The sequence below is a fragment of the Triticum urartu genome, chromosome 1, assembly GCF_003073215.2.
Source record: "Triticum urartu cultivar G1812 chromosome 1, Tu2.1, whole genome shotgun sequence".
Lineage (NCBI taxonomy): Eukaryota > Viridiplantae > Streptophyta > Magnoliopsida > Poales > Poaceae > Triticum > Triticum urartu.
The window spans coordinates 449,524,061-449,548,500 of NC_053022.1; the positions used below are offsets into that span (position 1 = coordinate 449,524,061).

Genomic DNA, 24,440 nt, shown 5'->3' on the forward strand with positions numbered 1-24,440 from the left:
CCACGCTGGCGTCGTAAGCAGCCTGACTATTATCGTGCACCGCCTTCATCCGCTCCATCATTATGCCAGCCTGACGGATAGCCTCCGCGGCGGCGTCCGACTGACTTTCCGGAACATGATAGGTGGTGAAGAAGGGGACAGACGGTCCAGACGCAGCAGCTTGGGGCTCCAAGGCATGAGGTTGGATGACTGAAGAAAACACCGGTACAGTCGACGGTGCGGGGTGATCACTCGACACTGGGACAACAAAGGTTACAGAGGCTCTACTTGCATCTTCGGGCCGTTGGACTGTTGGTTCTGTTGCCGGTTCCGACCGAGATATCCTGCCAGCTGTTTTTTTCTTGCTCTTCCTGGGCCTCAGCGGCACGTCCTCATCATCATTCGGAAGCTCAATGACATTGGGAGGGGCTGCAAAAAAGTCAGCCGAATCCAGATGAGTCACCAGAAGTTAATCGACCATACAATCGAGAACGAGATCACGAGGTTTATACCTGGGTTGGAGGTGACCGCATCTTCCATGTCCTCATCTTCATACTGGCGAGTGGAAGTCCCAGAGGTAGCGGCACTATAAATTTCAGAGTTCAGTCGGTCATGTCTAATGAAATGAATTGACTCAAATCCAGATTCATACTAAAGCAAGAAATCAAGTCCAACTAATACCCGGAAGTAATGGGGATGGCCACTTTGATCTTCGGCAAGGCCTTTGGCGGTTTGGACAGCGTAGCTTTTGGTTGCTTCGACGCCTTTTCAGTCGATGCTGGAGAAGACGTTCGAGGGCGCTTCGATGACTGCCGAGTCTGCACGGTCGCCTTGCCGCTGGCACTTGCTAGATCATGAGAAAGCTTGGATCGTTTTTCCCTACGAGGAGGAGAATCGACCTCTTCTTCATCATGCAGGTCGTCGCTGTCCTCATCCTCCTCGTCGTCAGAGCGCCACTCGCCGCTCTCACCTCCACTCGCTTCTCCCTCTAGGTCCTGCTCCTGATCCCGTTGGGCATCGAGTACATCTCAGTCAGGGCCTAGAAGACAACAAACAAGACAAGAGACAGTCAGGTGACAGCAGACAACAACTTGATAAATCAAGAAAGCACTCGACTATGTGGAGTCATACCTTGTCAGTCTCGTATGAGTTGTTGAGTGGAGGAATCCTCTGGGATCCCCTGGGGTTGTCTTTGTTGCTAGTGGTACTCTTCAACCACCCTTCCAGCATAGCATCATCGACCTCCTCTGGATGGATCCGAGTGGTGTCGTCAATGCCCGAATACATCCACATCGGATGGTCGCGGGCTTGAAGTGATTGGATGCGTCGCCTGAGGAAAACCTCCAACAGATCCATACCGGTTACCCCATCACGAACAAGTTGAACTACTCGCTCGACCAGCACCTTCACTTGCACCTTCTCCTCTAGGATCACTTTCAAAGCAGAGGGCTTCTCCACTCGGGCCATGGAAAAGGGGGAAGTCCAGTCGACTGGCCTGGAGTCGGCTGGTCCTTGCAGTAGAACTAGGTCGACTGCCACCCTCGAACCGATTCGGGAAGGATCATGGCTGGGAAAGTACTCTTACTCCTCATTTGGATCCCAAGACCCCCGCACATCTGAATCACTTGCGTTCTCTCATCACTCGGGTTGGCCTTCTTGACCGACTGAGAACGGCAGGTGAATATGTGCTTGAAGAGCCCCCAGTGTGGCCTACAGCCCAGGAAGCTCTCGCACATGGACACAAAAGCAGCAAGATACACGATGGTGTTCGGGGTGAAGTGGTGGAGTTGCGCCCCGAAGAAGTTCAAGAAACCTCGAAAGAAAGGGTGGGTAGGCAAGGAAAACCCGCGGTCGACGTGAGTAGCGAGGAGGACGCGCTCACCCTCCCGTGGCTGCGGCTCGGTCTCGTTCCCCGGGAGTTGCGCCAATTCGTGGGGAATCAATCCCCCCTCGACCATGTCGTCGATGTCGTCCTGGCGGATAACCGAGCGAATCTAGTCGCCCTGGATCCAGCCCGGTGGCAAGCCGACCCTCGAAGAAGATCCACCCCGGCCGGACTTCTTCCCCTTCGCCTTCGCCGTCGCCTTCTTCGCACGCTCCAACGCCACCATCTTCTCCTTCCCCATGATAGCAGATCGAGTTCGAACGGAGCGACGACGCCGAGAACGGAGGCAGCTGCGGTGGAGAAAACAGAGGAGGAAGGGGAAGAATGGGAACGCACTGTGCGAAAACCCCCGCCCGATGCCTTATATGAAGTCATTTCCGAGTGGCTGACTCGTGGGCCCAGGCGATCCGATCAAATCCCGCAACAGTCACGCACGCGATACGTGGTGAAAAAGGTGGCGCGGTGACCAAGGCGGCCTGCCTAATCCGTCCCGATTACTGCGGCCTCCTCCGCCTGGCGCGCTTCCCACAATCCGAATCCCGCAAAATCCGCAGACAGCAGAACAACCCGTCAGACGGAGGATTTTTTCCACATCGACACTCGAAGCTTAACAATGAAAGTTCACTTGACAAAACCAAGAATGGATCAAGGCGACTGGACAAGCAGTTGAAGTCATCATGGATGTTCATTCGACCTCTTGACAAGACATTTCCGAAGCGCAAAAGCTGAATCGGAGAGGTTATCAACTCCTTCTCCACTCGAACCCTGAACCATTCGGGGGCTAATTATGAAGATATGTACCTAGGGTAGGGTCATAGGCCTGACCTAGACACGTTCCCCTAGGACGTCACCTTAAAACCAGAAGCATTTGAAAAGGAGTCATCATCCACTCGACCATGAGGACTTCCACTCGGAAGATTTGAAGTCACTCGACCACCAGAAGGTCTAAAGTCGCTCCAGACCACAACGGTCGGACATCACCTCATAGCTTTAATGGCCATTATGTCTCTTTATTTACTAGCGTTACCAGTAACGCCTCCCTTTTAATGTACCTTAAACCCTTTGTAACGTGGGCCGGCTGGGGTCCTGGCGCACTCTATATAAGCCACTCCCCTCCACAGGCACAAGGGTTCGCATCTTTTGTAAACTCACACACACATATAATCCAGTCGACCGCCTCAGGGCACCAAGACGTAGGGCTGTTACTTCTTCCGAGAAGGGCCTGAACTCGTAAAACTCGTGTGTACAACTGCTCCATAGCTAAGATCTTGCCTCCTCATACCTACCCCCCATTCTACTGTCAGTCTTAGATCCATGACACTTCACCCAACGTGGTTGGCTAACCCTGTTGTGGTGCCCAAGGCCAAGGACAACAAGGGGATATGCATCAACTTCACTGATGTGAACAAGGCTTGGCTGCAACATAAGTCCTAAACCTTAAACCTAAACCATGAAAAATGATCTTGTTAAAACTTGGTAATACGTAATATTCTAACTATCAACTTTTAATATTTGACACTTGGTAAAACTGAAAAAGTTATGAAAAATATATTCTAAATCGACCTTGTTCGAAAATACTCATTGCAACGAACACGAATATGCAAACGAAACTTATTCAGACTTTCGGTTCAAAGGATACAATAAATTCAAATTTGAAGATAAAATGAAAAAAAACATATGAGGTGGGGTGGATGAGGCATGCATCTCTACCAAAACCTGGCATGCATGGACCCCTAATGCGGTACTAAGGATTAGTGGCATAAACTATTTCATCAATCTTAAAGCAAATAGGTGATCGTATGCATGCGTTCCCTGCACCTACCTGCCCGGGAAAATATCAGGTGCTACCAACACTTAGGTGATACCGTGATACGGGCTTCTGGGCCGTTGGATCTCAGATTCGACGGTTCTCGGGAGTCTATTGTACCTACGCGAGATTTTAAGACTTCTGGATGACTTTTTTGCAAAATGCTCAAGAACTCCCGGGAGCCGTCGGATCTGAGATCCGACAGCTCCCAGAAACCCGTATCATGGTATCACCTAACACATGGTATCACCTGATATCTTCCCTACCTGCCCCATGAATTTCGTACTGCTCTATGCTTCTTATGATTGTATTTCGTTTTGGTTATTGTAGATAGAATTGCTCAAGATGGGAGTGCTTGTCATTATTTGGTCGCTTTGACTATATAAAATGATAAGATTTTTAATGATAAAAGTACTTCTCCGATGCAGGTTATCGACATATGTATTAGGACTCTTCGTTTATGGTCCTCCCTACAACGCGTAGAGAGTAGAGACCTGTTTACGGAGGTGTGTACACAATTGAAAGCTACAATGAGGGATATTTTTATCCAACATAGGTAGCAACATGATCTTAGGATTGCCCCCTACGCTATAGGCGTTATACGGACTCTATATGTCTCTTTGTATTTTGCTATTTTATTTTTTAATTTTTATTTATGTGAGAGGACCTTATTTGACAGTGTGCATCTTAATTATGCAGAAGCCGGATGTAATGCTTAAATCTTTTAAGTAATATAAAGTACCCTTTTTTTTGAAAAAGATGGAACTGCTCAAATTGTTGTCGATATGTCATACAGTGGAATGAGGCGATTGTCCCAAAAGATTTTCCTACACATTTTACCTCGCTGGAGTCCCAAGTTATGCAGTTTTACCTATTGGTTTGAGTGAAGCATTCTCCTCGAATTGGCAGCTCGAGCAATTGTCATCCGGACCATGTTGCCTAACTAGTGGCACTGTTTCCAGGATTGGGCTACCTTTCCATTGCCCGGAGGAGATAAGAACGGTCGTACATAGGACTACTGAAATGCCATTATGAGCTGCCAGCGTAGTTGTTTACATCCAGCAAATTTGGCTATCTTTGAGATTTGTCTGGTGCTTTGATGGAGACCAAAAAGTTTGGCTCGCCCAAAACAAGTAACAATGGACCGAAGTTGTGGCCTTGCAGGTTGCAAACCAAACAGAGGCGTGACACTTTTATCTTCTTCTTTTTTGCAAACCAAACTTTGAGTCGTCTCACAAACAGGCTGTCAAAACATGACTATTATTGAATTAATAGAGGGGTAAACCACAAATATAGTACATATGCTCGTACTTAAGAAAACGAATCACAATTTCACAAATAGTGGGAAACATGAGTGCTACCATCATCCCTAATAATCCTCCTCGGAGGAGCAAACTCTAGCCTTCTTGTAAACCTTCCCTAGCCGGCAGAAGTAGCCCTGCTCCGGTGCGCAGTGTGAGTCGTCGGAGCAGATGCAGAGTCCTTCAATGGCACAACGATTCTCGATGATGTTGGGACTTCCGTTGATACCAAGCACCTGGTCGGTCCACTCACTGGAGAAGAGCCCGTCGGTGTCGTAACTGCTCTTTACCTTAAAGAACTTATCAGCTTTGGGGTACCTTGCGATGGCACCGTCGAAGGCGAAGTTGTGGTTCTTGCCCCAGTGTGGCAGACCGCCATACTTACCCAACGCCATCTGTTCGATCTCGTCCACCACATCGGCATGGGCGTGCGGCATGCCGTCGGTGCGGCTCCGGTAGAAGAGGATGTCGACATCGATAGAGTCCTCGTGCTTGCCGAGGTACGCGGAGGATGCCTTGACGTAGCGGAGGACCAAGCCCACCCTACCGTCGAGGGCGGCACAGAATGCGTCCGGGTTGAGGTCCCGGAGCTGTAGCATGTCAGCTATGAACGCCGGCGCCTTGGAGAGTGCGACGCTAAAGCCGGAGTTGTACAGGAAAGATCCCCGGATGCGCGGGTCCCAGGCGCAGGAGGAGAGGAGGGCATCCTCTGGGCCGTCGATGCATGAGCCAGACGCCTGGATGCGGTGTTGGTACCCCACAATCGGGTACCCCGTGAAGGAGACTCCATCGTTCGTGAAGCCGAAGGCCGGCAGCTGTCTCGTGAACCCCTCTTGCTCGGCCGCGCACCGGGCGATATCGGTGCCGTTCTCCTGCAGTTGCTCCTCTATGGCTCTTCCGCCCACGAGCAGGGCGGTGGGGACGGAGCGGAAAAGGAACAACTCGCCGAGGCCATTGCCCGGCGTCGAGACGTCGACGCGGTCGTCCTGGCGATAGATGACCTTGTTGTGCTGCGGCTGCCATATCATGTCGGCGAACTCGTGGAGACGGCCCCACTCGGCCACCCGCGCCGTGAAGTCCGACTCGTTGCGCTCCACGAACGTCACCGACCGCTTGAACAGCGGCTGCAGGGCCAGAGTCACCTGGGAGACGACGCCGAGGACCCCAAGGGAGACCTTGGCGGCGTCCAGGTCCGGGTGATCGGCGCCTAGCTCCCTCACCATGGCGAAACCATCGCACGCCGGCGCCGGCGTCACGATCCTCAGACCGACCACGTACTCGTGCACGGCGCCTCCCTTGCCCCACAGCCCGCTCCCGTGCGCGCCCGTCGCGAGGAGCCCGCCGATGGTCAGGCCGTACCAGTACGGCGAGTGCGGCAAGGACAGCCCTGCTGCGGCGGCGGCCTGGATCAGGTCCCGGAGGACCATGCCGCTCTCCACCGTGATGAGCTGCCTCTCGGCGTCGATGGAAACCGTCCGGTTCAGCCGTGTGGTGCTTATGATCGTGCCCTCGCTGCCGCCGGGGCACGCCAGCTTGGGGCCGCTGTGCGAGTGCTTGGTGGCCACCTTCATCTTGCGTTTGGCCGACGCGGCGGCCGCCACGGCCGCGACCAGCTCCTGCTCGGTGCTCGGGTAGACGACGTTGGCCGCGTGGCAGATGGTGCGGTCCGTGAAGGAGCCGTACGTGTTGGTGACCGTGCAGTTGGACGTGCCATCCGTGCAGGTCACCGGGTCCGGTGGAGGGCTGCAGCCGGCGAGCTGGAGCAGGCTCCCTACGAGGAGAACAGCAGCCAAGCTCTTCATTGCTATTGCTCGTGTTTGTGCTTGCTCTCCTTGCGACATCGCTGACTTCTCGAATGAATGAGTGCCTGCACTACAGCTTGCTTGTATCTACTAGACCTTAGATGTAGACAGGTAGTATATATAAGGTTAAGACACATCGTAGTGCACGAAAATGAAAAAAAATACGACCAGTTGAGTGCACAACTTAAATCCTGCCTCTCCATCAGACATAGAGATCTCCGCTCCTCGTGTGCAACTTCCTTGATCGAGTATAGAACGAACGAACAGGTTCCAGCGTGAGTGAAGTCAACAAAATTAACATAGAGATGAGCTTTGCATTTTTTGTAGGAGTGACAAACAACTATGAGTGCAAAACGAAAACACTTTAGTTATACGTAAGTTGGCTGACTTTTAAATTTGTGTAAGTGTGAGTTGATTTTTTGATCATCGATTATTTTGTCAAGATTCATACTTTCTTTGTTGCTTCATGCCTTCTTAGACTGAACTTTTGAACTGCTTCTGTTGGGAGTTAGTCGATTTTCCTATTGGGCTCGAAGCTCGTTATCCTTTTTTTTCTGTTTGTATGTTTTTCTCCCTTTTTAGTTGATTTTTATGAGTATATTTGGGATATTGGGCGAGTGTAAATATATACACGCAAATATTATAAAATGTGTTGTTTGTAAATTATACTGAAGTGCAAATATTGCACTATTATATGCTTAGAGAGTGGTTTTTAACTTCTTGGTGTCCCTACACCCTCATGAAAAGTAAATTCAAAAAATAAAATCATAAAATCTGAAATTTCGTGACATCAAATATGCTCAAACTTTGTGTGTAGACAAAACATTCGAGGAGCTCTACCCAAGAAAAATATTTCACTGCTCAAAGTTTTGAGCATTGATTTTTGTTTCCCATGTGTAGAGCTAATCAGATGATATTTCTCGACGAAAATGTGTAATCACCTAAAACGTTTGAGCATGTTTGTTGATGACATGGAAACGGGGCCCTTTGGCCTCCAGAGAAAGTGCTGGCCTGACAGTACCTCCGTTGGACGGGGCTTGTGTCTATAGCAAGGGATAGATACGTCGTTGGGCTTCCTCTCTCAAAGATATTCCGTCGTCTTGGTGCTCGGGTAGATGAGGATCCCGGGCGACCCAAAAAAGCATGGTGCTCGGGGCCCGTGGGTGACTATGACACACAACATTGCGTCCTCGGGGATCTTGTCTAGTCACTTCCTCTGACGGGACGTGCACGTCGGCAGCACCCATACGCCTGATACAACTTTACCATGTCAGACTTTGTTCGCTGACGGTAGTCGACGTGCGCCAGGTAAGAAGGTATGTGGTGGCATCCTCCACAAGCGTTACCAACTATCTCTATTCGGTTCGTCATGTTTGGCGTACGGAGAAGGAGGGTCAACTTTGGCCCAAGGATATAAAAAGAGAGGAGATGGGTCATTTGAAGGGAGGTGGTAATAGCTAGCCGAAATTCGGCCCGATGGATATATAGGAAGAACACAAGGGTAGGAGGTAGGGTGTTACACCTCGCCAGTGGCCTGAACCTGGATACCTTACTTTGTCATGTCACCTGGAGTGTTTTAACCCCTAGCCAAACAATATAGGAGTTGCACCGTAGCTCCGATATCAAAGATCACCCATCGACAATATTTGATGTCACATAGTTTCAGAATTTTTTATTTTTTCCCTATTTTTTTGAGTTTACTATTCACGAGGGTGTAGGCCTATAGGGACTCCCGAGAGCTACCACACATTTCTCGCATGGTTATTCTGTGCATGTTATAAGAACTACAGTTTCAATGCGAAGTATTGTGCAATATTTTTAAAGTTTTTTTTCAAGTTCTTTCTTCTTGAAGGGCAATATCAATGCTACTTATCCGTTCTTCTTAGAAAAAATTTCAGTTTTTTCCTCTTTAAGGCTAGTACTAATGGCACTATCCATTCCTTCTTAGATATTTTTTTTTGCAAAATTCACTCTTATATGCTTATTTTTGCATATTAAAAAACCCAATTTAAGTGCAAACTGTGAGCAATTTTTGTCACTATTTCTTTTAGTTTTTATTTCCTTTCTTCTTAAATAGTAATTTGACTGCCACTAATTCATTCTTTCTTAGAAAACGTTTTTTATTTTCTTTTTGTGTGTAAGTATAGAGGCAAATACTTACATAATGTGTGTAAATTATGTAGTGCAAAAATTGCACTATTATATGCTTATTCTTCTCATATTACAAAAAGTGCAATTTCAGTGCAAAATTGTGTGCATTTTTTTCACTTGCTTTTTTCTTAAAGGATAACACTAATGCTACCAATTCGTTCTTTCTTAGATAACTTCATTACTTTGATTTGTTTTACTTTCTATTTCATATTCTTTGTTCATTAAGGGTAATACCAATGCCACTAATGCATTCCCTTCTATAACACCTTTTTTTGCATTTTTACTATTATACGCTTATTCTTGTATATTATAAAAAGTGCAGCTTTTAAGTGAATTGTGCGCCTATTCTGTCGTTATTTTTTTATTTCTTTCTTCTTAAAGGGTAATACTAATGCCACTACTTCATTCTTCTTTAGAAAACTTCACTCCTTTCATTTTATTTATCTTTATTTTGTTCATTTATACTTTAAGATGACACCACCATGGGTTAACGGATTGTTGTTTTGCCTCGGCCCAACGACTATTGTGGGCTTATGTTGGTTATGTTTGCAAAAGTTTGAGTTCTACATCACAAAATTGGCAAAAACATGTTTTGTGTGAGTCGATTTGGTAACCAACTATATATTAGAAATTGACTAACCAAATCATAAAACTAAACAACTCCCTTGATTGTCGGCCTCAGACAAAAATAGCCGTAAATCTGATATTGAGGCATCTAACTGAGTCATGCCCAAGACGTCGTCCGCACAAGCTTAGCCAATAGCACGGACCCTTGGAGGCGCAAACGCCCCTGACGTGGGTCAGGGCCGGTGGCGGGTGCAGGCGTCGCATGCTAATCTTCTCCGGCTCAAAGCTAAAATTAGAGAAGTCATACAATTTTCTTTCAGATCTTTCAGAAGGATTTTTTTCTTCATAATTGTTTTTGAAGGCCATCACCATAGAAGCGGGGAAGTACTCAATCACAACCTTGGATTTCATGAATGGCATTTTTTAAATAAGAAAAGAATAGTCATTTTCATTAATTAAAAACAATAAAATTTCCTTGATAATTTGCGAATGACGTATTTATCAACAAACTGGATGCAATTATTGCAAACGCGGCCGAATTCATATAAACACGACGTATTTCATACAAACGAAACGAAAATGTTTACATTTTGGACATATTTTAATAAACAAGGTAAAACTATGTGCACATACGGTCACGCGGAGCTCCACTTCCACGACACGGATACACTACACTAATCTACGGCCGGTCGCGGCGGGTCCCTTTATCTTTCCCATGTCCGGCAGCCCGCTCGGACTGCCGGGAGCCCTGGAGTTATATGCTTCAGCGCAAAGGGCGGCTCGCTTTCCCACCGCTCATCAGAGTGGAACCACCGGCTGATGCTTCAGCTGGAGGGGAAGGGGGGCGCCTCTGCTTACGTGGAGCCCAGATGGGGGACGACGATGGTCCGAGATAAAGAACCGGAGAAGACACCGGCTGTGTACGTCGGCGTCGCCTCGCGGTGGCCTTCCTAGTACCCAAGCGGCGACGGCCTTCCGTGTTCTAGTTTCCCTCGATGTTGGTGGCGGATGTGGACGCACTGGCCTTCGATTCGTCGATCTCCGTGCATCGGACTTCTTTCACGGTTACCCGCGCGTTGACGGCAGATGGCACGATCGTAGGCACGGGAGGCACGGTAAGATGCGGCATCGTTGACGGCAGTGGTGAGCACGTGTGCCACCGGGCTCCCCGCCATGCCGGGGCCTGGATCAACTCGCCACTCCTCCGCGAGCTGGCTTGGAGCGGCGAGGTGTTGAACCACGCGCCGGCTTGGGGAGCAACTTGTTCGGTCGGGCTAGGCGAGGGAGGTGGAGCAGCCAGCTACCTCGCTCGTATCTGGCCGGCTCGGTTGGCCACCCAGCCGACTTTTATGCCGGAGAATTGCTCTTCCTGCTCGTCTGATGTCATCGAAAGGATGGAGAAAATGGTGGAAAGAGTAGATGGGGAGCGGCGGAGTGGTGTGATTCTTGCCCGGCTTGTGGCCTCGTTTAAACAGAGGGCGGACAAGAGGAGTTTGCCCGGTGTTGCGTTTAACCAGCCGGCTCGTGAATGGACGTGTGACCGGAGTAGGTTTCTCGGCTTCCATGCAGGTTTAATGGAGACATTTGAATGCGGCGAGGAGGCGTGTTCAGCCGGGCGTGCAGCGGGCGGCGCCTTCGGTCGGCGCGTCGCTTCAATGGCCGAGGCAGTGAGAGGCCACGTCCGCTCTGAACCGTTTTCAATGTGGAGCGGCGCGCTCTACATCGACATGAATGCATGCAGTTAGCGCCTAGCTGGAAGCGTGCACGGGAGAGCGAAGGGATTTTGGGTGGGCCAGAACGGTCAGAAGCGGGCATGAGAGCGATCCGGACTCCCGAAAAGCTCCTCACATTTGTCTCTGATTTGCAGAAGAAAGTATGTTCGGACCGCACCATGGACCGATACAGAACCGCATTGAATGGACTTCCGTGGTACAAACGGATGCGAGAGGTTTAAGGATGGATGTTGGACATGCCCGACGAACATACTATTCAGTTTTCGACCTACGTGGTCCATGTTGATCGAGTTCCGCACTTTTGTATATCTTGAGGAATCTCATATCTTCAAGTCAAGTGTCAAGCTGCCTCTGCTCATCAAGAAGAAAATGTCAAACTGCCCCATCATGTTCATTAGTCAAAGCACCAAGTATCGTCGTGTTTTGCATCTTTGAGCCCGATCTCATATGTGTGCTACATGCATGCATGGCAGCATGGGCGAGTTATCTAAGGATATGTAGCTGTCCAAGCAAGCATACGACCTCCAACTAATTTACATGCTGGCGTCCACTCACAACCTACATAAACTATGAAAAGCCTACAAAACAACGCCCTGCTTAACTGCAAAGACGTTGACCTCCCACGCTACATAGCTATAAACAAGAAGGCCTAGAGCGCCGCCGGATGACACAGTTGTTTCACCGACGGAGAGAGAAACCAGAAACCATGGAGAGCGGGTCTGGCTTCTCCGGCTGCGTGGAACAAGGTAAGTCACACGACGCCGAGTCAGTACAGCTGGCATGCTGCCCATAACCGAAGACACCGGACAGCTACTGGGAATGCCACTGCCGCCTCTCACGTGGATCGAAGGGTGACATATCTGACACCATTCACCGTTCAGACAGCTCAATGCATAGTCCCAGGTGATGTTCCGTACGCCATATATGATGGTGTAGCGGGATCCTTAGCAGGAGGCGAATGCTTGGAAAAAAAAATATAATCCGGTGTAAAAAGCTGAAAATGTTGGAGTAGAAAGTAAAGATAGGCAACATATCCTGTGAATCCGAGGCGTGTTGTGTATCCCTGTATTCCTTTATTTTCATCCCCACGATTCAAATCTCAGGTCTCATGTGCAGTCAAGCAAATATTTACATTTACCCACCCGCTTGGTAACTTAATATGCATTATTCGTTTGCACCCCCCCCCCCCCTTAAAGACTCTGGTCTCACGCCTGACCTTGATCCAAGATCCCCAACCCAAGACCTCGAGTCGTGCGTCCTTCCCCAAACCGTCCTTGCCAAATCCCTTGCATCGGCTCCCGAATCAAATCCCAACCGGAGGACTCCTACATGCCAACCATGACCCGGATGATTCCCAGGAAGTCCTACAAGTAGCGGTGACAACGGCCACCATAGACGGCGACTAAGCCCCTGAAGGCCACCACAAAGCCATTACGAACTGACGACGTTCCGCGGCAGTGACGAAGCGTCTCAGATGAGGCGCCATCTCCCCTGGATGGCCTTCCCCAGCCGCGATGATTCACCTGTAGCCTCTTGTCCGGCGTTCCATCCATTCTGCATTCTTAGGGACCGCTCTCCCCCGACCCCCAACCTCTCTCCCCCGAGGTGGCGGCGCTGCGCCGCCCCCGGGGAGTCCCCGTCCACACCGCCCTCAGCCCTCCCCCTCCGTCGCCTCCCACCGCCGCCGCTGTCGCTGATGACAGCACGGGGCGAAGCCCTTGTGGTGAGGCGGCGACGGCGGCGCAATCCTCGGCCGGTGGTAACGCGTGGGGGCAGCGGCGTTCCATCTCCCTCCTCCTCCAACGGCGGTGCACATCGGGTTGGCGGTGGCCAAGAGATCTCCGGCGACCGTTTGGCGGATGAGATTTTGGCTGGGATGAGATCTGATCTGGGCCCGAGGGGTTTAGGTCGAGATCCACTGCGGCTGCGCCTCGTCTCGACAACGGCAAGAGGAGATCCCCTGGGTAATCTTCGCAGCACGAGAACGTCCGGGTCTCTTGGCCCAGGCATGGTGGTGGTGGCTGCCTTCTCCACCGAAGGCGGTTGGCCAGACTGGTAGTAACGAATCTTGGATCCCACTATTAACAGCGGCGGCGAGTTGGGGAGACATAGTTGTGACGCCCCCGATTCAATCGTACACTAATCATACACGCAAATGTGTACGATCAAGATCAGGGACTCACAGGAAGATATCACAACACAACTCTACAAATAAAATAAGTCATACAAGCATCATATTACAAGCCAGGGGCCTCGAAGGCTCGAATACAAGAGCTCGATCATAGACGAGTCAGCGGAAGCAACAATATCTGAGTACAGACATAAGTTAAACAAGTTTGCCTTAAGAAGGCTAGCACAAACTGGGATACAGATCGAAAGAGGCGCAGGCCTCCTGCCTGGGATCCTCCTAACTACTCCTGGTCGTCGTCAGCGGGCATCACGTAGTAGTAGGCACCTCCGGTGCAGTAGGGGTCGTCGTCGACGGTGGCGTCTGGCTCCTGGACTCCAGCATCTGGTTGCGACAACCAGAATGAAAGGAAAGGGGGAAAAGGAGGAGAAAGCAACCGTGAGTACTCATCCAAAGTACTCGCAAGCAAGGAGCTACACTACATATGCATGGGTATCAAATGGAGTAAGGGTATCATATGTGGACTGAACTGCAGAGTGCCGGAATAAGAGGGGGATAGCTAGTCCTATCGAAGACTACGCTTCTGGCAGCCTCCGTCTTGCAGCATGTAGAAGAGAGTAGACTGAAGACCTCCAAGTAACATCGCATAGCATAACCCTAACCGATGATCCTCCCCTCGTCGCCCTGTGAGAGAGCGACCACCGGTTGTATCTGGCACTTGGAAGGGTGTGTTTTATTAAGTATCCGGTTCTAGTTGTCATAAGGTCAAGGTACAACTCCAAGTCGTCCTGTTACCGAAGATCACGGCTATTCGAATAGATTAACTTCCCTGCAGGGGTGCACCACATACCCCAACACGCTCGATCCCATTTGGCCGGACACACTTTCCTGGGTCATGCCCGGCCTCGGAAGATCAACACGTCGCAGCCCCACCTCTACCAACAGAGAGGTCAGCACGCCGGTCTAAACCTAAGCGCCCAGGGGTCTGGGCCCATCGCCCTTAGCACACCTGCACGTTGCGAACGCGGCCGAAAGCAGACCTAGCCTAGTGGCCTTCCAGTCCAATCCGGCGCGCGCCACTCGGTCGCTGACGTCACGAAGGCTTCGGCTGATACCACGACGCCGGGATACCCATAACTACTCCCGCGTAGATGGTTAGTGCGTATAGACCAAATGGCCAGACTTAGATCAAATACCCAGATCTCGTTAAGCGTGTTAAGTATCCGCGAACGCCGACCAGGGCCAGGCCCACCTCTCTCCTAGGTGGTCGGAACCTGCCCTGCCGCTCCGCCTCAAAACTCCACTCGCGGGTGCTCCTCAAGCCGACCCGTCTTTAGTCACCACATGTATCATGTATAAAGTATATAGTATATACCCGTGATCAACTCCCGAGTGATCACGGCCCGATAGTATAGCAAGGCAGACGGACAAGAATGTAGGGCCACAGATGGAAATACTAGCATCCTATACTAAGCATTAGGATTGCAGGTAAAGGTAACAACAGTAGTAGCAAGGACAGGCTATGCATCAGTATAGGATTAACGGGAAGCAGTAACATGCTACACTACTCTAATGCAAGCAGTATAGAGAAGAGTAGGCGATATCTGGTGATCAAAGGGGGGGCTTGCCTGGTTGCTCTGGCAAGAGAGAGGGGTCGTCAACACCGTAGTCGTACGGGGTAGCAGCGGCGTCGGTCTCGGTGTCTAGAGAGAGAAGAGGGGGAAGAAACAATAAATATAATGCAAGCATATGCATAGTGATGCATGACATGACAAGTTACGGCGTTAGAGGTGCCCTAACGCGGTAGTAGGTGATACCGGTGAAGGGGGATAACATCCGGGAAAGTATCCCCGGTGTTTCGCGTTTTCGGACCGGTGAACCGGAGGGGGAAAGTTGCGAGTTTGATAGGTTAGGGATGCGTGGCGGACGAACGGGCTGCGTATCCGAATTCGCCTCGTCGTTCTGAGCAACTTTCATGTACAAAGTTTTTCCATCCGAGCTACGGTTTATTTTATATTAATTTTAAAAGATTTAAATCATTTTTAGGATTTATTTATTTAATTTAATCAACATTATCCAGAATAGTGTCTGCTGACGTCATCATGACGTCAGCATGACGTCAGCAGTCAACAGGGAGTTGACTGGGTCAATCTGACGTGTGGGTCCCGCATGTCATACACTGTTTACTCTTAATTAGGATCTAACTAATCTAATCACAGTTTAATTAAACTTAACTAGTTAATTAAATTAATTAAACCGGATTAATTAACTTAATTAATTTCTTAATTAATTAATTAATTAATAATTAATTTTATTAAATCATTTTTATTTCTATTAATTATACTTATTTTATTTTTATTTTTTTTTAATTCCCTTTTTTTTTATAAAACGTCTGGGGGTGTGCCCCACTTGTCATAGGGCCAAGGCCCTTAACGGGCATATGGGTAGTGGTTCTCAGCGCAGCGTGGAGGCGGGCGCCAGCCCACCCAACAGGGCGATGTGGCCAGCGGGGAAGGGGGCCGGCGCGTGACCCATCGCCGGCGACCGTGGCCGGAGCGGGGCGGTACGGCGAGGCCGGCGGAGCGAAGGGAGGCGCGGTGGCATGCACGCAGGGCGCTAGAGGCCCGGCCAGAGGCGGCGATGCGCGCGGGGGTGGCTCGCCGGAGCCGCCGGAAGCAGCGGCGGACGGCCAGGCACGGCGGGGCGATGGCGCGGGCGCAGGCTGCGGCAGGGCTGAAGCAGCGAACGGCACGGGCGGCGGCGCGTCGACGGGGAGCAGAGGCGGCCACGCGCGAGGCACGGATGGCGCGACGCGCGCGCAGTGAGGCACCAGCGGGCGAGCGGCAGTGGCGGTGGGAGGCCAGCGGCGCGGCCGGCCGATGCGTGTGTGGCGAAGCGGGGAAGAGGAGAAGGAGCGGTGCTCACGGCGAGGTCGTAGGGCCAGTGGCAACGGGGGACGAGGAGGAGGTCGTGGACGACGGCGGAGCGGTCCGGCGAGGGCGTGTTCCGGCAAGGCGGCGTCGTGATGGCGGCGTCGTAGCTCGAGGGGGTCCGGCGCGGAAGAGACGATGGGACGGCGCCGACGAGGTCCAGCGAGTGCCTGGCGTTGTCGGGGCGGCGGGGTAGGTAGCGGGGCGCCGGGCGCCGTGGTCGTCGTGCGGGGGCGAGGGGATCGGGAGTTCCCGATCCAGATCCAGGGGGGAAGGAGCGAGGGGAGTGGGGTTCTGGATCGGGAGGGGAAGAGGGAGTGGGCGGCGGTGGCGATGGTGAACGGCGGCGGGGCAACGGGGATCGACGGCGGCGTCGGGCCGATGGGATCGGGGGGGTTCGCCCCGATCTAGATCGGGCAGAGGAGGGAGAGAGAGGAGTGCGAGGGGGGAATGGGGATCGTGCTAGGGTTCGGTCGTGGGGGGGGAATAAGGGAGGCGTGGGGGGGGCGGCTGGGCCTTTGCCCAGTTGGGCCGGTTGGTGGCCTGGCCGGCTGGGCCGTCTGGCCCAGTGGGGGGGGGCCTTTTATTTTTTTGGTTTTGTTTCCTGTTTTCCTTTTCTTTATTTCCTCTTCTGTTTTAAATCATTTTAAATTATTTAGGCATTTTATAAAAATGTGTTTGCTTCATTATAATTACCCTGGCATTTAACTGCACACTCCGAATATTTTAGTTTAACATTTTGAAACTTTTATAATTTAACTTTATTTGAATGTTTGAATTTGACTCGGTTCTGGCCTAATGGTAGATTATCATTAGTAACCGGGGTGACGTGGCACGATTATCGTTGGATCACTGTAGCTTGATTACCCGGGCGTTACAATAGTCGTCGGTGAAAATCGAGCGGACTCCGGTCATGGCGGGCGATGGCGGCGTCGACGTCGTTACCTTGATGAAGGCATCGTCAAGCAATTATCGTCAACCTGCTTGTGCCGCTCCGGGAGAAATCCTAAGATCTCCGGATCGGATGATGGCGGCGCTGCGGTGTCGTGTTCTCTATTGGGGGCATCGTTTGTGGAGCGGCGCCGGATGGAAGAGGCGTGAGGTGGTGTGGCGTGCCTTCTCTCGCGTCGACGACGGCGGGTCTCTGCGGCATGGAGCAGCGGGGTCTCGCCGGTGGGCGTGTGATGATGGATGAGCGCAGGATGGTGGCGTTGTCTGGCGTCGTGGTGGCGTCGGCGGCAGCTAGACCGGGCAAGGTACATGCAGCAGTACATCACTGAAGATGGATTGGTGGCAGGTGGCTGCGGAGGCCTCATACCCGACAGGCGTCCTGGTTGAGGAGTGCGCCGGACTAATGGGTGCCCCATACCTGACAGGCGTCTTGGTTGGGATCTTAGGTCTTAGATGTTAGGTTTAGCTGCAAGGTCTGTTTGGTATTAGGCCCAGACTATCAACATCCCTATATCAACTGGATAGGAGTAGCGACAGATGTTGCTTAGATGGTGGCTTTAGTCTTACTCTTGTATGATTTTATAAGGTTTTGTGTGAATAATTAATAAAATAGCTACATGTATCGTCCAGATGCAAGGCCAGGGGTCCTCCTCCATTTTTTTTTAACAAAAAGCCTCTCGTCTAGAGAAAGCTGTAGGTTGTAGCAGATGTATAAGTGCGAATATTGTCCTTCTGTATTCAACCAAGTGACACGCACACTACTAGTGTGAATGCTCGTATCAGTAGATTGTACCAATATTTGTAGTATACCCAAGCATCTATTCCAGAGAAGGTTTTTGCCTCAAGATTCACCCACTTGGCTGAAAAAGACCTTACAGTAAACCTATACATAGCACGTGGTATTAATTTGGGATGTGGTGGTGTACAAACGCCTCGTGGATCCATTTATTTCATTGAAATTTTTTGAACGGGTGTGGCATTTGGTTTGGTTGATTTAGCGTTTTTTGGTTGTGTTTGGCTCAATCTGTTCGTGTGTGTTTGTGTGTGCGTATGTGCTGTCCCTTTCGGCTGTTTGAATGTGGTTTCTTTCTCATGTGCTATCGCTTTCGGTTCTGCCGACGTGGTTGTTTTTTTAGCGTGTGTCACTGTCCATTCTAGCATATGTTTGAAACAGATAGTTCATCACGTTTGCAAAGCATAACCACTGTTAGGTTTGTCCATAATGGTCAAGTTATTAGTTAATATCAGAGTGGTCACAGGTAATAACAAGAGAGAGCTGTTAATGGGACGCGTGACACTAGATCAATCAAACGACTATAAAATACTCATGAATATAAACTGTAGAAAATTCAAGGCAAAAAGAAGAGATAGATTAGCTGATTAATCGAGTTGTTGCATGCATGCAGACTAATTGGGTGAGGCCGCGTGGTAGCAAGCGGACCAATTGGAATTGGCCATTTGATTGCACTTGATTGCAGCTGTCAGGCGACAAAAGGTGTCGGCCGTAGTTATGTGATGAATCTGGGCTGCACAGTTGACTGGCACTTGGTTCCAGATGCATGTCGGGCGGTGCCATGCATCGGGATCGGTCGAACGACGCAGTCCACCAATCGGAACTGCCTGCGAGAGTTGCGTTTGCTTCCAGGAGTAAAGCGACAAGATTTGTGCGCTGATCCATGCAGCGATGGCGGTGACGTGACAGGCAAAGCTAATCGGTCGAGGCGGTGCGGTTGCGCCGTCCGGATATTTCATGCGGCGTTCGTTCCGTCGTTTTCACCGTACAAACTGACGTATCCCTGCCGCTTTGTCTGGTATTTCTACATCGTGTGCGTCGCTTTCCGTCGGTGTTGATGTACTCGTGGGTTCTAGAGTTGTCTAGCATGGTGAGGTGCTATATATGGGCTGGCTTTTCTCTTCTGGTCGTGCGTGTGCTCTCATTTCTCTCCTATTGCTCGATGGTTGCTCCTTCATGCAGTCGTGATGGTTTGCGCCGTCCTGGGCGTCCTCGTGGCTCCCGTGCTCTTTCGGTTGGTCGTCGCGGTGGCTCAGGGCATGGTGCTGGTTCTACTGATTCGCCGGATAGTGCTGCGTTTGCTCATCGTCGTCCGTCTTGTCGGTCTGTCCGTCGTGCGTGTGGGTCGTCTTCTTCGTGTGCTTCCTCCATGCTGTCTTCCGTTTCCCGGCCTGCATGCTGCTGCATCACCTACTTTCACAGGAGTAGTTCAGTGCTGCTGCATGGTGGTGACCTGGTGGGTCTCTCTCTCTCTCTCTATGAAGTGTCCCATACATAGTGTGACTATATCTGAAGCGGGACTGCTTCTGTCTGGGCAGCTCAATAGTAATAGCTGTGTTTCATCACCATCAGCTAGCGATCCAGGACTTCGTACTAAACTGCTACTAAATTCACAAGAGTGAGCATTTAAATAAATAAAAAAAAATCTATCGATGCTTTATAATATCATGCATACATGTATGATGTATCAACAGTTCTTTTTAGTTCTACTTTATACCAAAAAATAAATTTGCAATGTCTGAACAAATATGAAGTATAAAATTATATTATGAAAGGAATTTTTTGATTTCCAAAACTAATGAACTTGGGCCTGCTTACAACACGTATTCATCAGTTAACTACACTTTTTTGGGGTAATTGCTCTTTCAAATCTCCATAAGAGGGCAAAAACACCACTCTTCTCAAGATGATCTCAGTCAGCTGGATGGGCTCCACACTTCCCGTGCCATTTTATATGTTTTAAATTGCACTTCAGAGAGCGTTCACCAGTTAACCGAAACTTATTGTGTTCTAAAATTTAATCCAGGTGGTGTCTTTGGACTAAGGCCACTCTGGAGTGGTAACATTAGCACAACTGATGGTTGGTTTTTCCCCCTGTTGACATGTATCTCCTTTCTTTTGATGTGAATACATCAATAGAATAAGGGGTTTCTAATATTACTGTCTTACATAGTTCACAGATTATTGAAGCTTTTTGCGGCTATGGAAATCTGACCAGAGACTATTCGGTCTTATCTCTGAATTGAAGATAAGAAGTGTAAATGTTCAGATATGTATGTTACCCCTTTTGTAAACTAATATAGGACCGTTTAGACTACTACTTTAGATCACTAAAGTTGTGATCTAAACGGTCTTATATTAGTTTACAAAGGGATTACCTCCTAACCACTCTTTACAGATTTATTATCTATGAAATGCATCCAAGCAAGTCCTATCTTATCTACAATTACCCCCTTAGATATCTGGAGTTTAGAGCTCACTATCCTTCCAGGTTCTCTACTGGTTGTATTTCCTTGACAACTTCGAGGGAGGAATAAGTACTGTTTGTCATTCTTTGACATGTATAATACAATACTAGAGATGTGAATTGCTGGAGTTCATTTAGTGGAGTATTAGTAGATAAATGATTTCTTTTCTTTGCATTCAACTGGTGTATATGTGTTTAGTCCATTCCCAAATGATTTGTAAAGTTGCCTTAACAACTAAACAACCTTCATGTGTATTGGTACTCTGTTTTTTGGGCAGCTGGAAGAAATCAGTTTATCAATTAACAAATATGAAACGGAGGGAGTAGTTAGTTAGGCATCACAGTGAAGCTTGGCGAAGGGGCATTTTTTTAGGCCTACAACGCTGGATGCACTGTATCAAAGTGGTACCATCCGATGGGCATTCATTTGTCAACTACCACTTTTTTTAGCTGTATCGCGTACCAAAAAATTGAATTGACAATGTCTGAACAAATATGAAGTATAAAGTTATATCATTGAAGAGAATTGTTTTATTTTCAAAACTAATGAAGTTGGATCTGCTTAAAGCACATATTCACGAGTTAACTTCACTTTTTAGGGTAATTGTAATTTAAATACCCACAAGAGGACAAAAACACTACTCTTCTGGAGATCATCTAAATAAGATGGAAGGGCTCCACACTTCCCGGTGCCATTTTATGTATTTTAGAATTTACTTCAGAGAGACTTCATCAGTTTGTGCTCTAAATTTTACTTTAGGGAGTGTCTTTGGACTGAGGCCACTTTAGCACAATTAATGGCTGCTTTTCCTCCCCTATGGACATGTACCTCCTTTATCTAGATGTGAATATATCAATAAAACAAGGAATTTTTAATATTACTGTCTGACGGAGTTCACAGATTATTGAAGATTTTTGCAGCTATGGAGATCTGACCAAACAGTCCTCTATCCTACCTCTGAATTGAAGATGTATTGGGTCTGTATATGAAGTGTAAATATTCAGATATGTATGTTACCTCCTAACTTCTCTTTACAGATTTATTATCTATGAAATGCATGCAAGCAAGTTCTATCTTATAGACAATTACTCTCTTATAGATAAATCCGTTGATTCATGAATTAAATGGCCAGAGATCGGTGCAGTCAAGTGGATTGATACCTGGACTTTAGAGCTCAAAATCCTTCTAACTTCTCTACTGGCTGTATTTTGTTGACAACTTTGAGAGAAGAACAAGTACTGTTAGTCATTCAATGACATGTATAATTTAAATACTAGAGAAGTGAATTGATAGTTCATTTAGTAGAGTATTAGTAGATGATGGTGTATATCCTGATATGTTTAGTCCGTTCCCAAAATAATTTGTGAAGTAGCCTTAATAATTATAAACCTTCTCTGTATATTAGTACTCAGTTTTTTGGGGAGCTGGAAGAAGCCAGCTTACCATAACATGTGAAAATGAATTTATTTACCTGCAATGTTGCTTTTATTAGTTGACAAAGTTGTTTGTTAAATACTCCCTCCGTCCGGAAATACTTGTCATCAAAATGGAGAAAAGGGGATGTATCTAGATGTATTTTAGTTCTAGATACATCTCTTTTTATCCATTTTGATGACAAGTATTTTTGGACGGAGGGAGTAGTTAGTTAGGCATTACAATGAAGCTTGGCCAAGGGACTTCTGTTGAGGCCTACAAAGCTCGAAGAACTGTAAGTAAAGTGGTGCCTTTTGATGTATATTCATTTGTCGACTAATACCTGGCCATACTAGAGAAGTGCGCACACCCCCCCTAACAGATTCTAAATGTGTACTTGGTGTTGGGGAACGTTGCAGAAAACAAAAATTTTCCTACGGTTTCACCAAGATCCATCTAGGAGTTCATCTAGCAACGAGTGATCGGATTGCATCTACATACCTTTGTAGATCACGCGCGGAAGCGTTCAAAGAACGGGGATGAGGAAGGCGTACTCGACGTGATCCAAATAAAACACAACGTGGTCATTCAACAGGTAAAACTGAATTTGAGGTGAAGTCACTAAATTGAGCATTTGTTTCCCCATCGGACATGTTGGAATTCAAAAACATCCAAAAGGAGAAGATAATGCATCAGCCAAACTATCAAAATTAGAAAATCTCTGTCAGGCACAAACAAATGCACCAATCCATGAACCTAGACAACAATATTAATAAAAGGTTATATTTTTCTAGCGAACAATCTCGGGCTGCCTCGAATTACAAGAATTTTAACTTATGCGGGCATCAAGAAGAGCTCTCTGCACAAAGGATTCATTACCTGAGCGAGGCATACAATCCAAGAGCCCTTTCAACGTTTCACCTTAGATGATATCATATAACCATAAGTTTTATTTCTCAAAATATAGGAGGTGTACCACCCTGCACAAAGGAAACAAGAGTTTTACAAGTGTCCAGTAGCCAGGGTTGCATAACTGTGAGAAATTGATGATAAAACACAATGTGATAATTCAACAGGTAAACCGAATTTAAGGTAAGCTAACTAAATTGAGCATTTGTTTCCCCATTGGACATGTCAGAATTCACAAACATCCAAAAGGGAAAGATAATGTATCGACCAAACTACCAAAATTAGAAATTCTCTGTCATGTACAACAAATGCACGAACCCATCAACCTAGACAGCAATACTAATAAAAGTTACATTTTTCAAGTAGCCAGGCTGCCTCGAATTACAAGAATTTGATCACTATTCTTACTAAGAAACAAGTAAAGTACTGAAGTAGTACATGTTAGCATCAATCTCATTACTATCCAGAGAAGCTCAATTCAGGCAAAACAAGCCAAGGAAGCACACGACAACCAGAAACAGTGAGTGAAGCAAAGGAACCGAACCTGAGACACCCGAGGAGGAATTCGCCATCTCTGCCACCCAGCCCAAACGATACCCCAGCAGAATTGAGGAGCACGAGGACGATATGCTCACCCCACGAGCAGCTCCATGGATCTTGGCCCTCTTCGTGGCCGGGGCGACGGACTGCGATGGCGAGCACGAGTCCATGGAGGGGATCAAGCAGCGCTTCGTGGCGGTGCATGTGTGGCTCGCAGGTCGACTGTGGGCGGTGCGTTTCGGAAGAACTCACGTGTGGTTGCGGCAGTGCACAGCCAGGCGAAGCTCGCGGCACGACGGCGACCGGTGCGTGCGTGCGCGTAGTTTCCGTTAGTGGCTACCTGCGGTGTGGCCGCCGCATGACATACGACAGCGCTCGGCCCCTTCGCTGCTCCCCCCACCTCTGTAGCTCATGGTGGCGAGCTGGCGACGTCTCTGCGGCGAGCCAATGCTATCTAAATGGTGTGCGGCACAGGAGCAGAGAGAGCATGTCGGGATAACCTTATCCCTTTGGTTATTTTACATTTTAGCACTTATGATTTCCCTTATTCGTATCTAAGTTCTATAGCTTGCATGTTAGTACTTTTCAACACTTCTAAGAGGGCAATGAGGGAATTATGCTTGAATGAAATTTTTTATTTCTACTTTAACTCGCAATCGATTGGTCTGAATCAAATTCATATCATATTGATGCCACCTTTATTTGTCAAAATCATTGTTGGATGCACTGTCGCTAAGCACCTATAGATCACATGAAACAATTTGCAAATGCTTTGCATCATTTCATTGGAGGTACACATCCAGCGGAAGGCTCCACAAGAATGATATAAGCTACAAATGAGTGCAATGTGTCCGGTCTTGCTTGGAAAAAAGGACAATGTATAATTTCCATCTTGCAAGATGAAGCACCCATGCTAATAATAAATGTATACTTTGCAAATTCTTCATGTGCATGTCTTGCTTTTTTTAACTACAAACACATGCTCATAGAAGTTTGACTACAAACACATACACACATAATGTATCTACGGGACGCGGCGTGCCGCCGCGTGGGCATGGCTAGTAATGAATGACAATAGCTTGG

At 48.4% G+C, this 24,440-nt stretch overlaps 1 protein-coding gene across 1 annotated transcript; it reads right to left on the bottom strand.

Moving 5' to 3' along the window:
- Nucleotides 1-4,901: 4,901 nt before the first annotated feature.
- On the bottom strand, nucleotides 4,902-7,196 carry LOC125535347 (probable L-gulonolactone oxidase 4). The gene has a single exon (XM_048698403.1). It carries the CDS (start codon nucleotides 6,811-6,813, stop codon nucleotides 5,041-5,043), a length of 1,773 nt encoding a protein of 590 aa, XP_048554360.1. The 5' UTR covers nucleotides 6,814-7,196; the 3' UTR covers nucleotides 4,902-5,040.
- Between the last annotated feature and the right edge of the window lie 17,244 nt (nucleotides 7,197-24,440).

What these genes read in the sequence shown, in the direction of transcription:
- LOC125535347 (XM_048698403.1), bottom strand. Translation starts at nt 6,813, where the DNA reads ATGTCGCAAGGAGAGCAAGCACAAACACGAGCAATAGCAATGAAGAGC.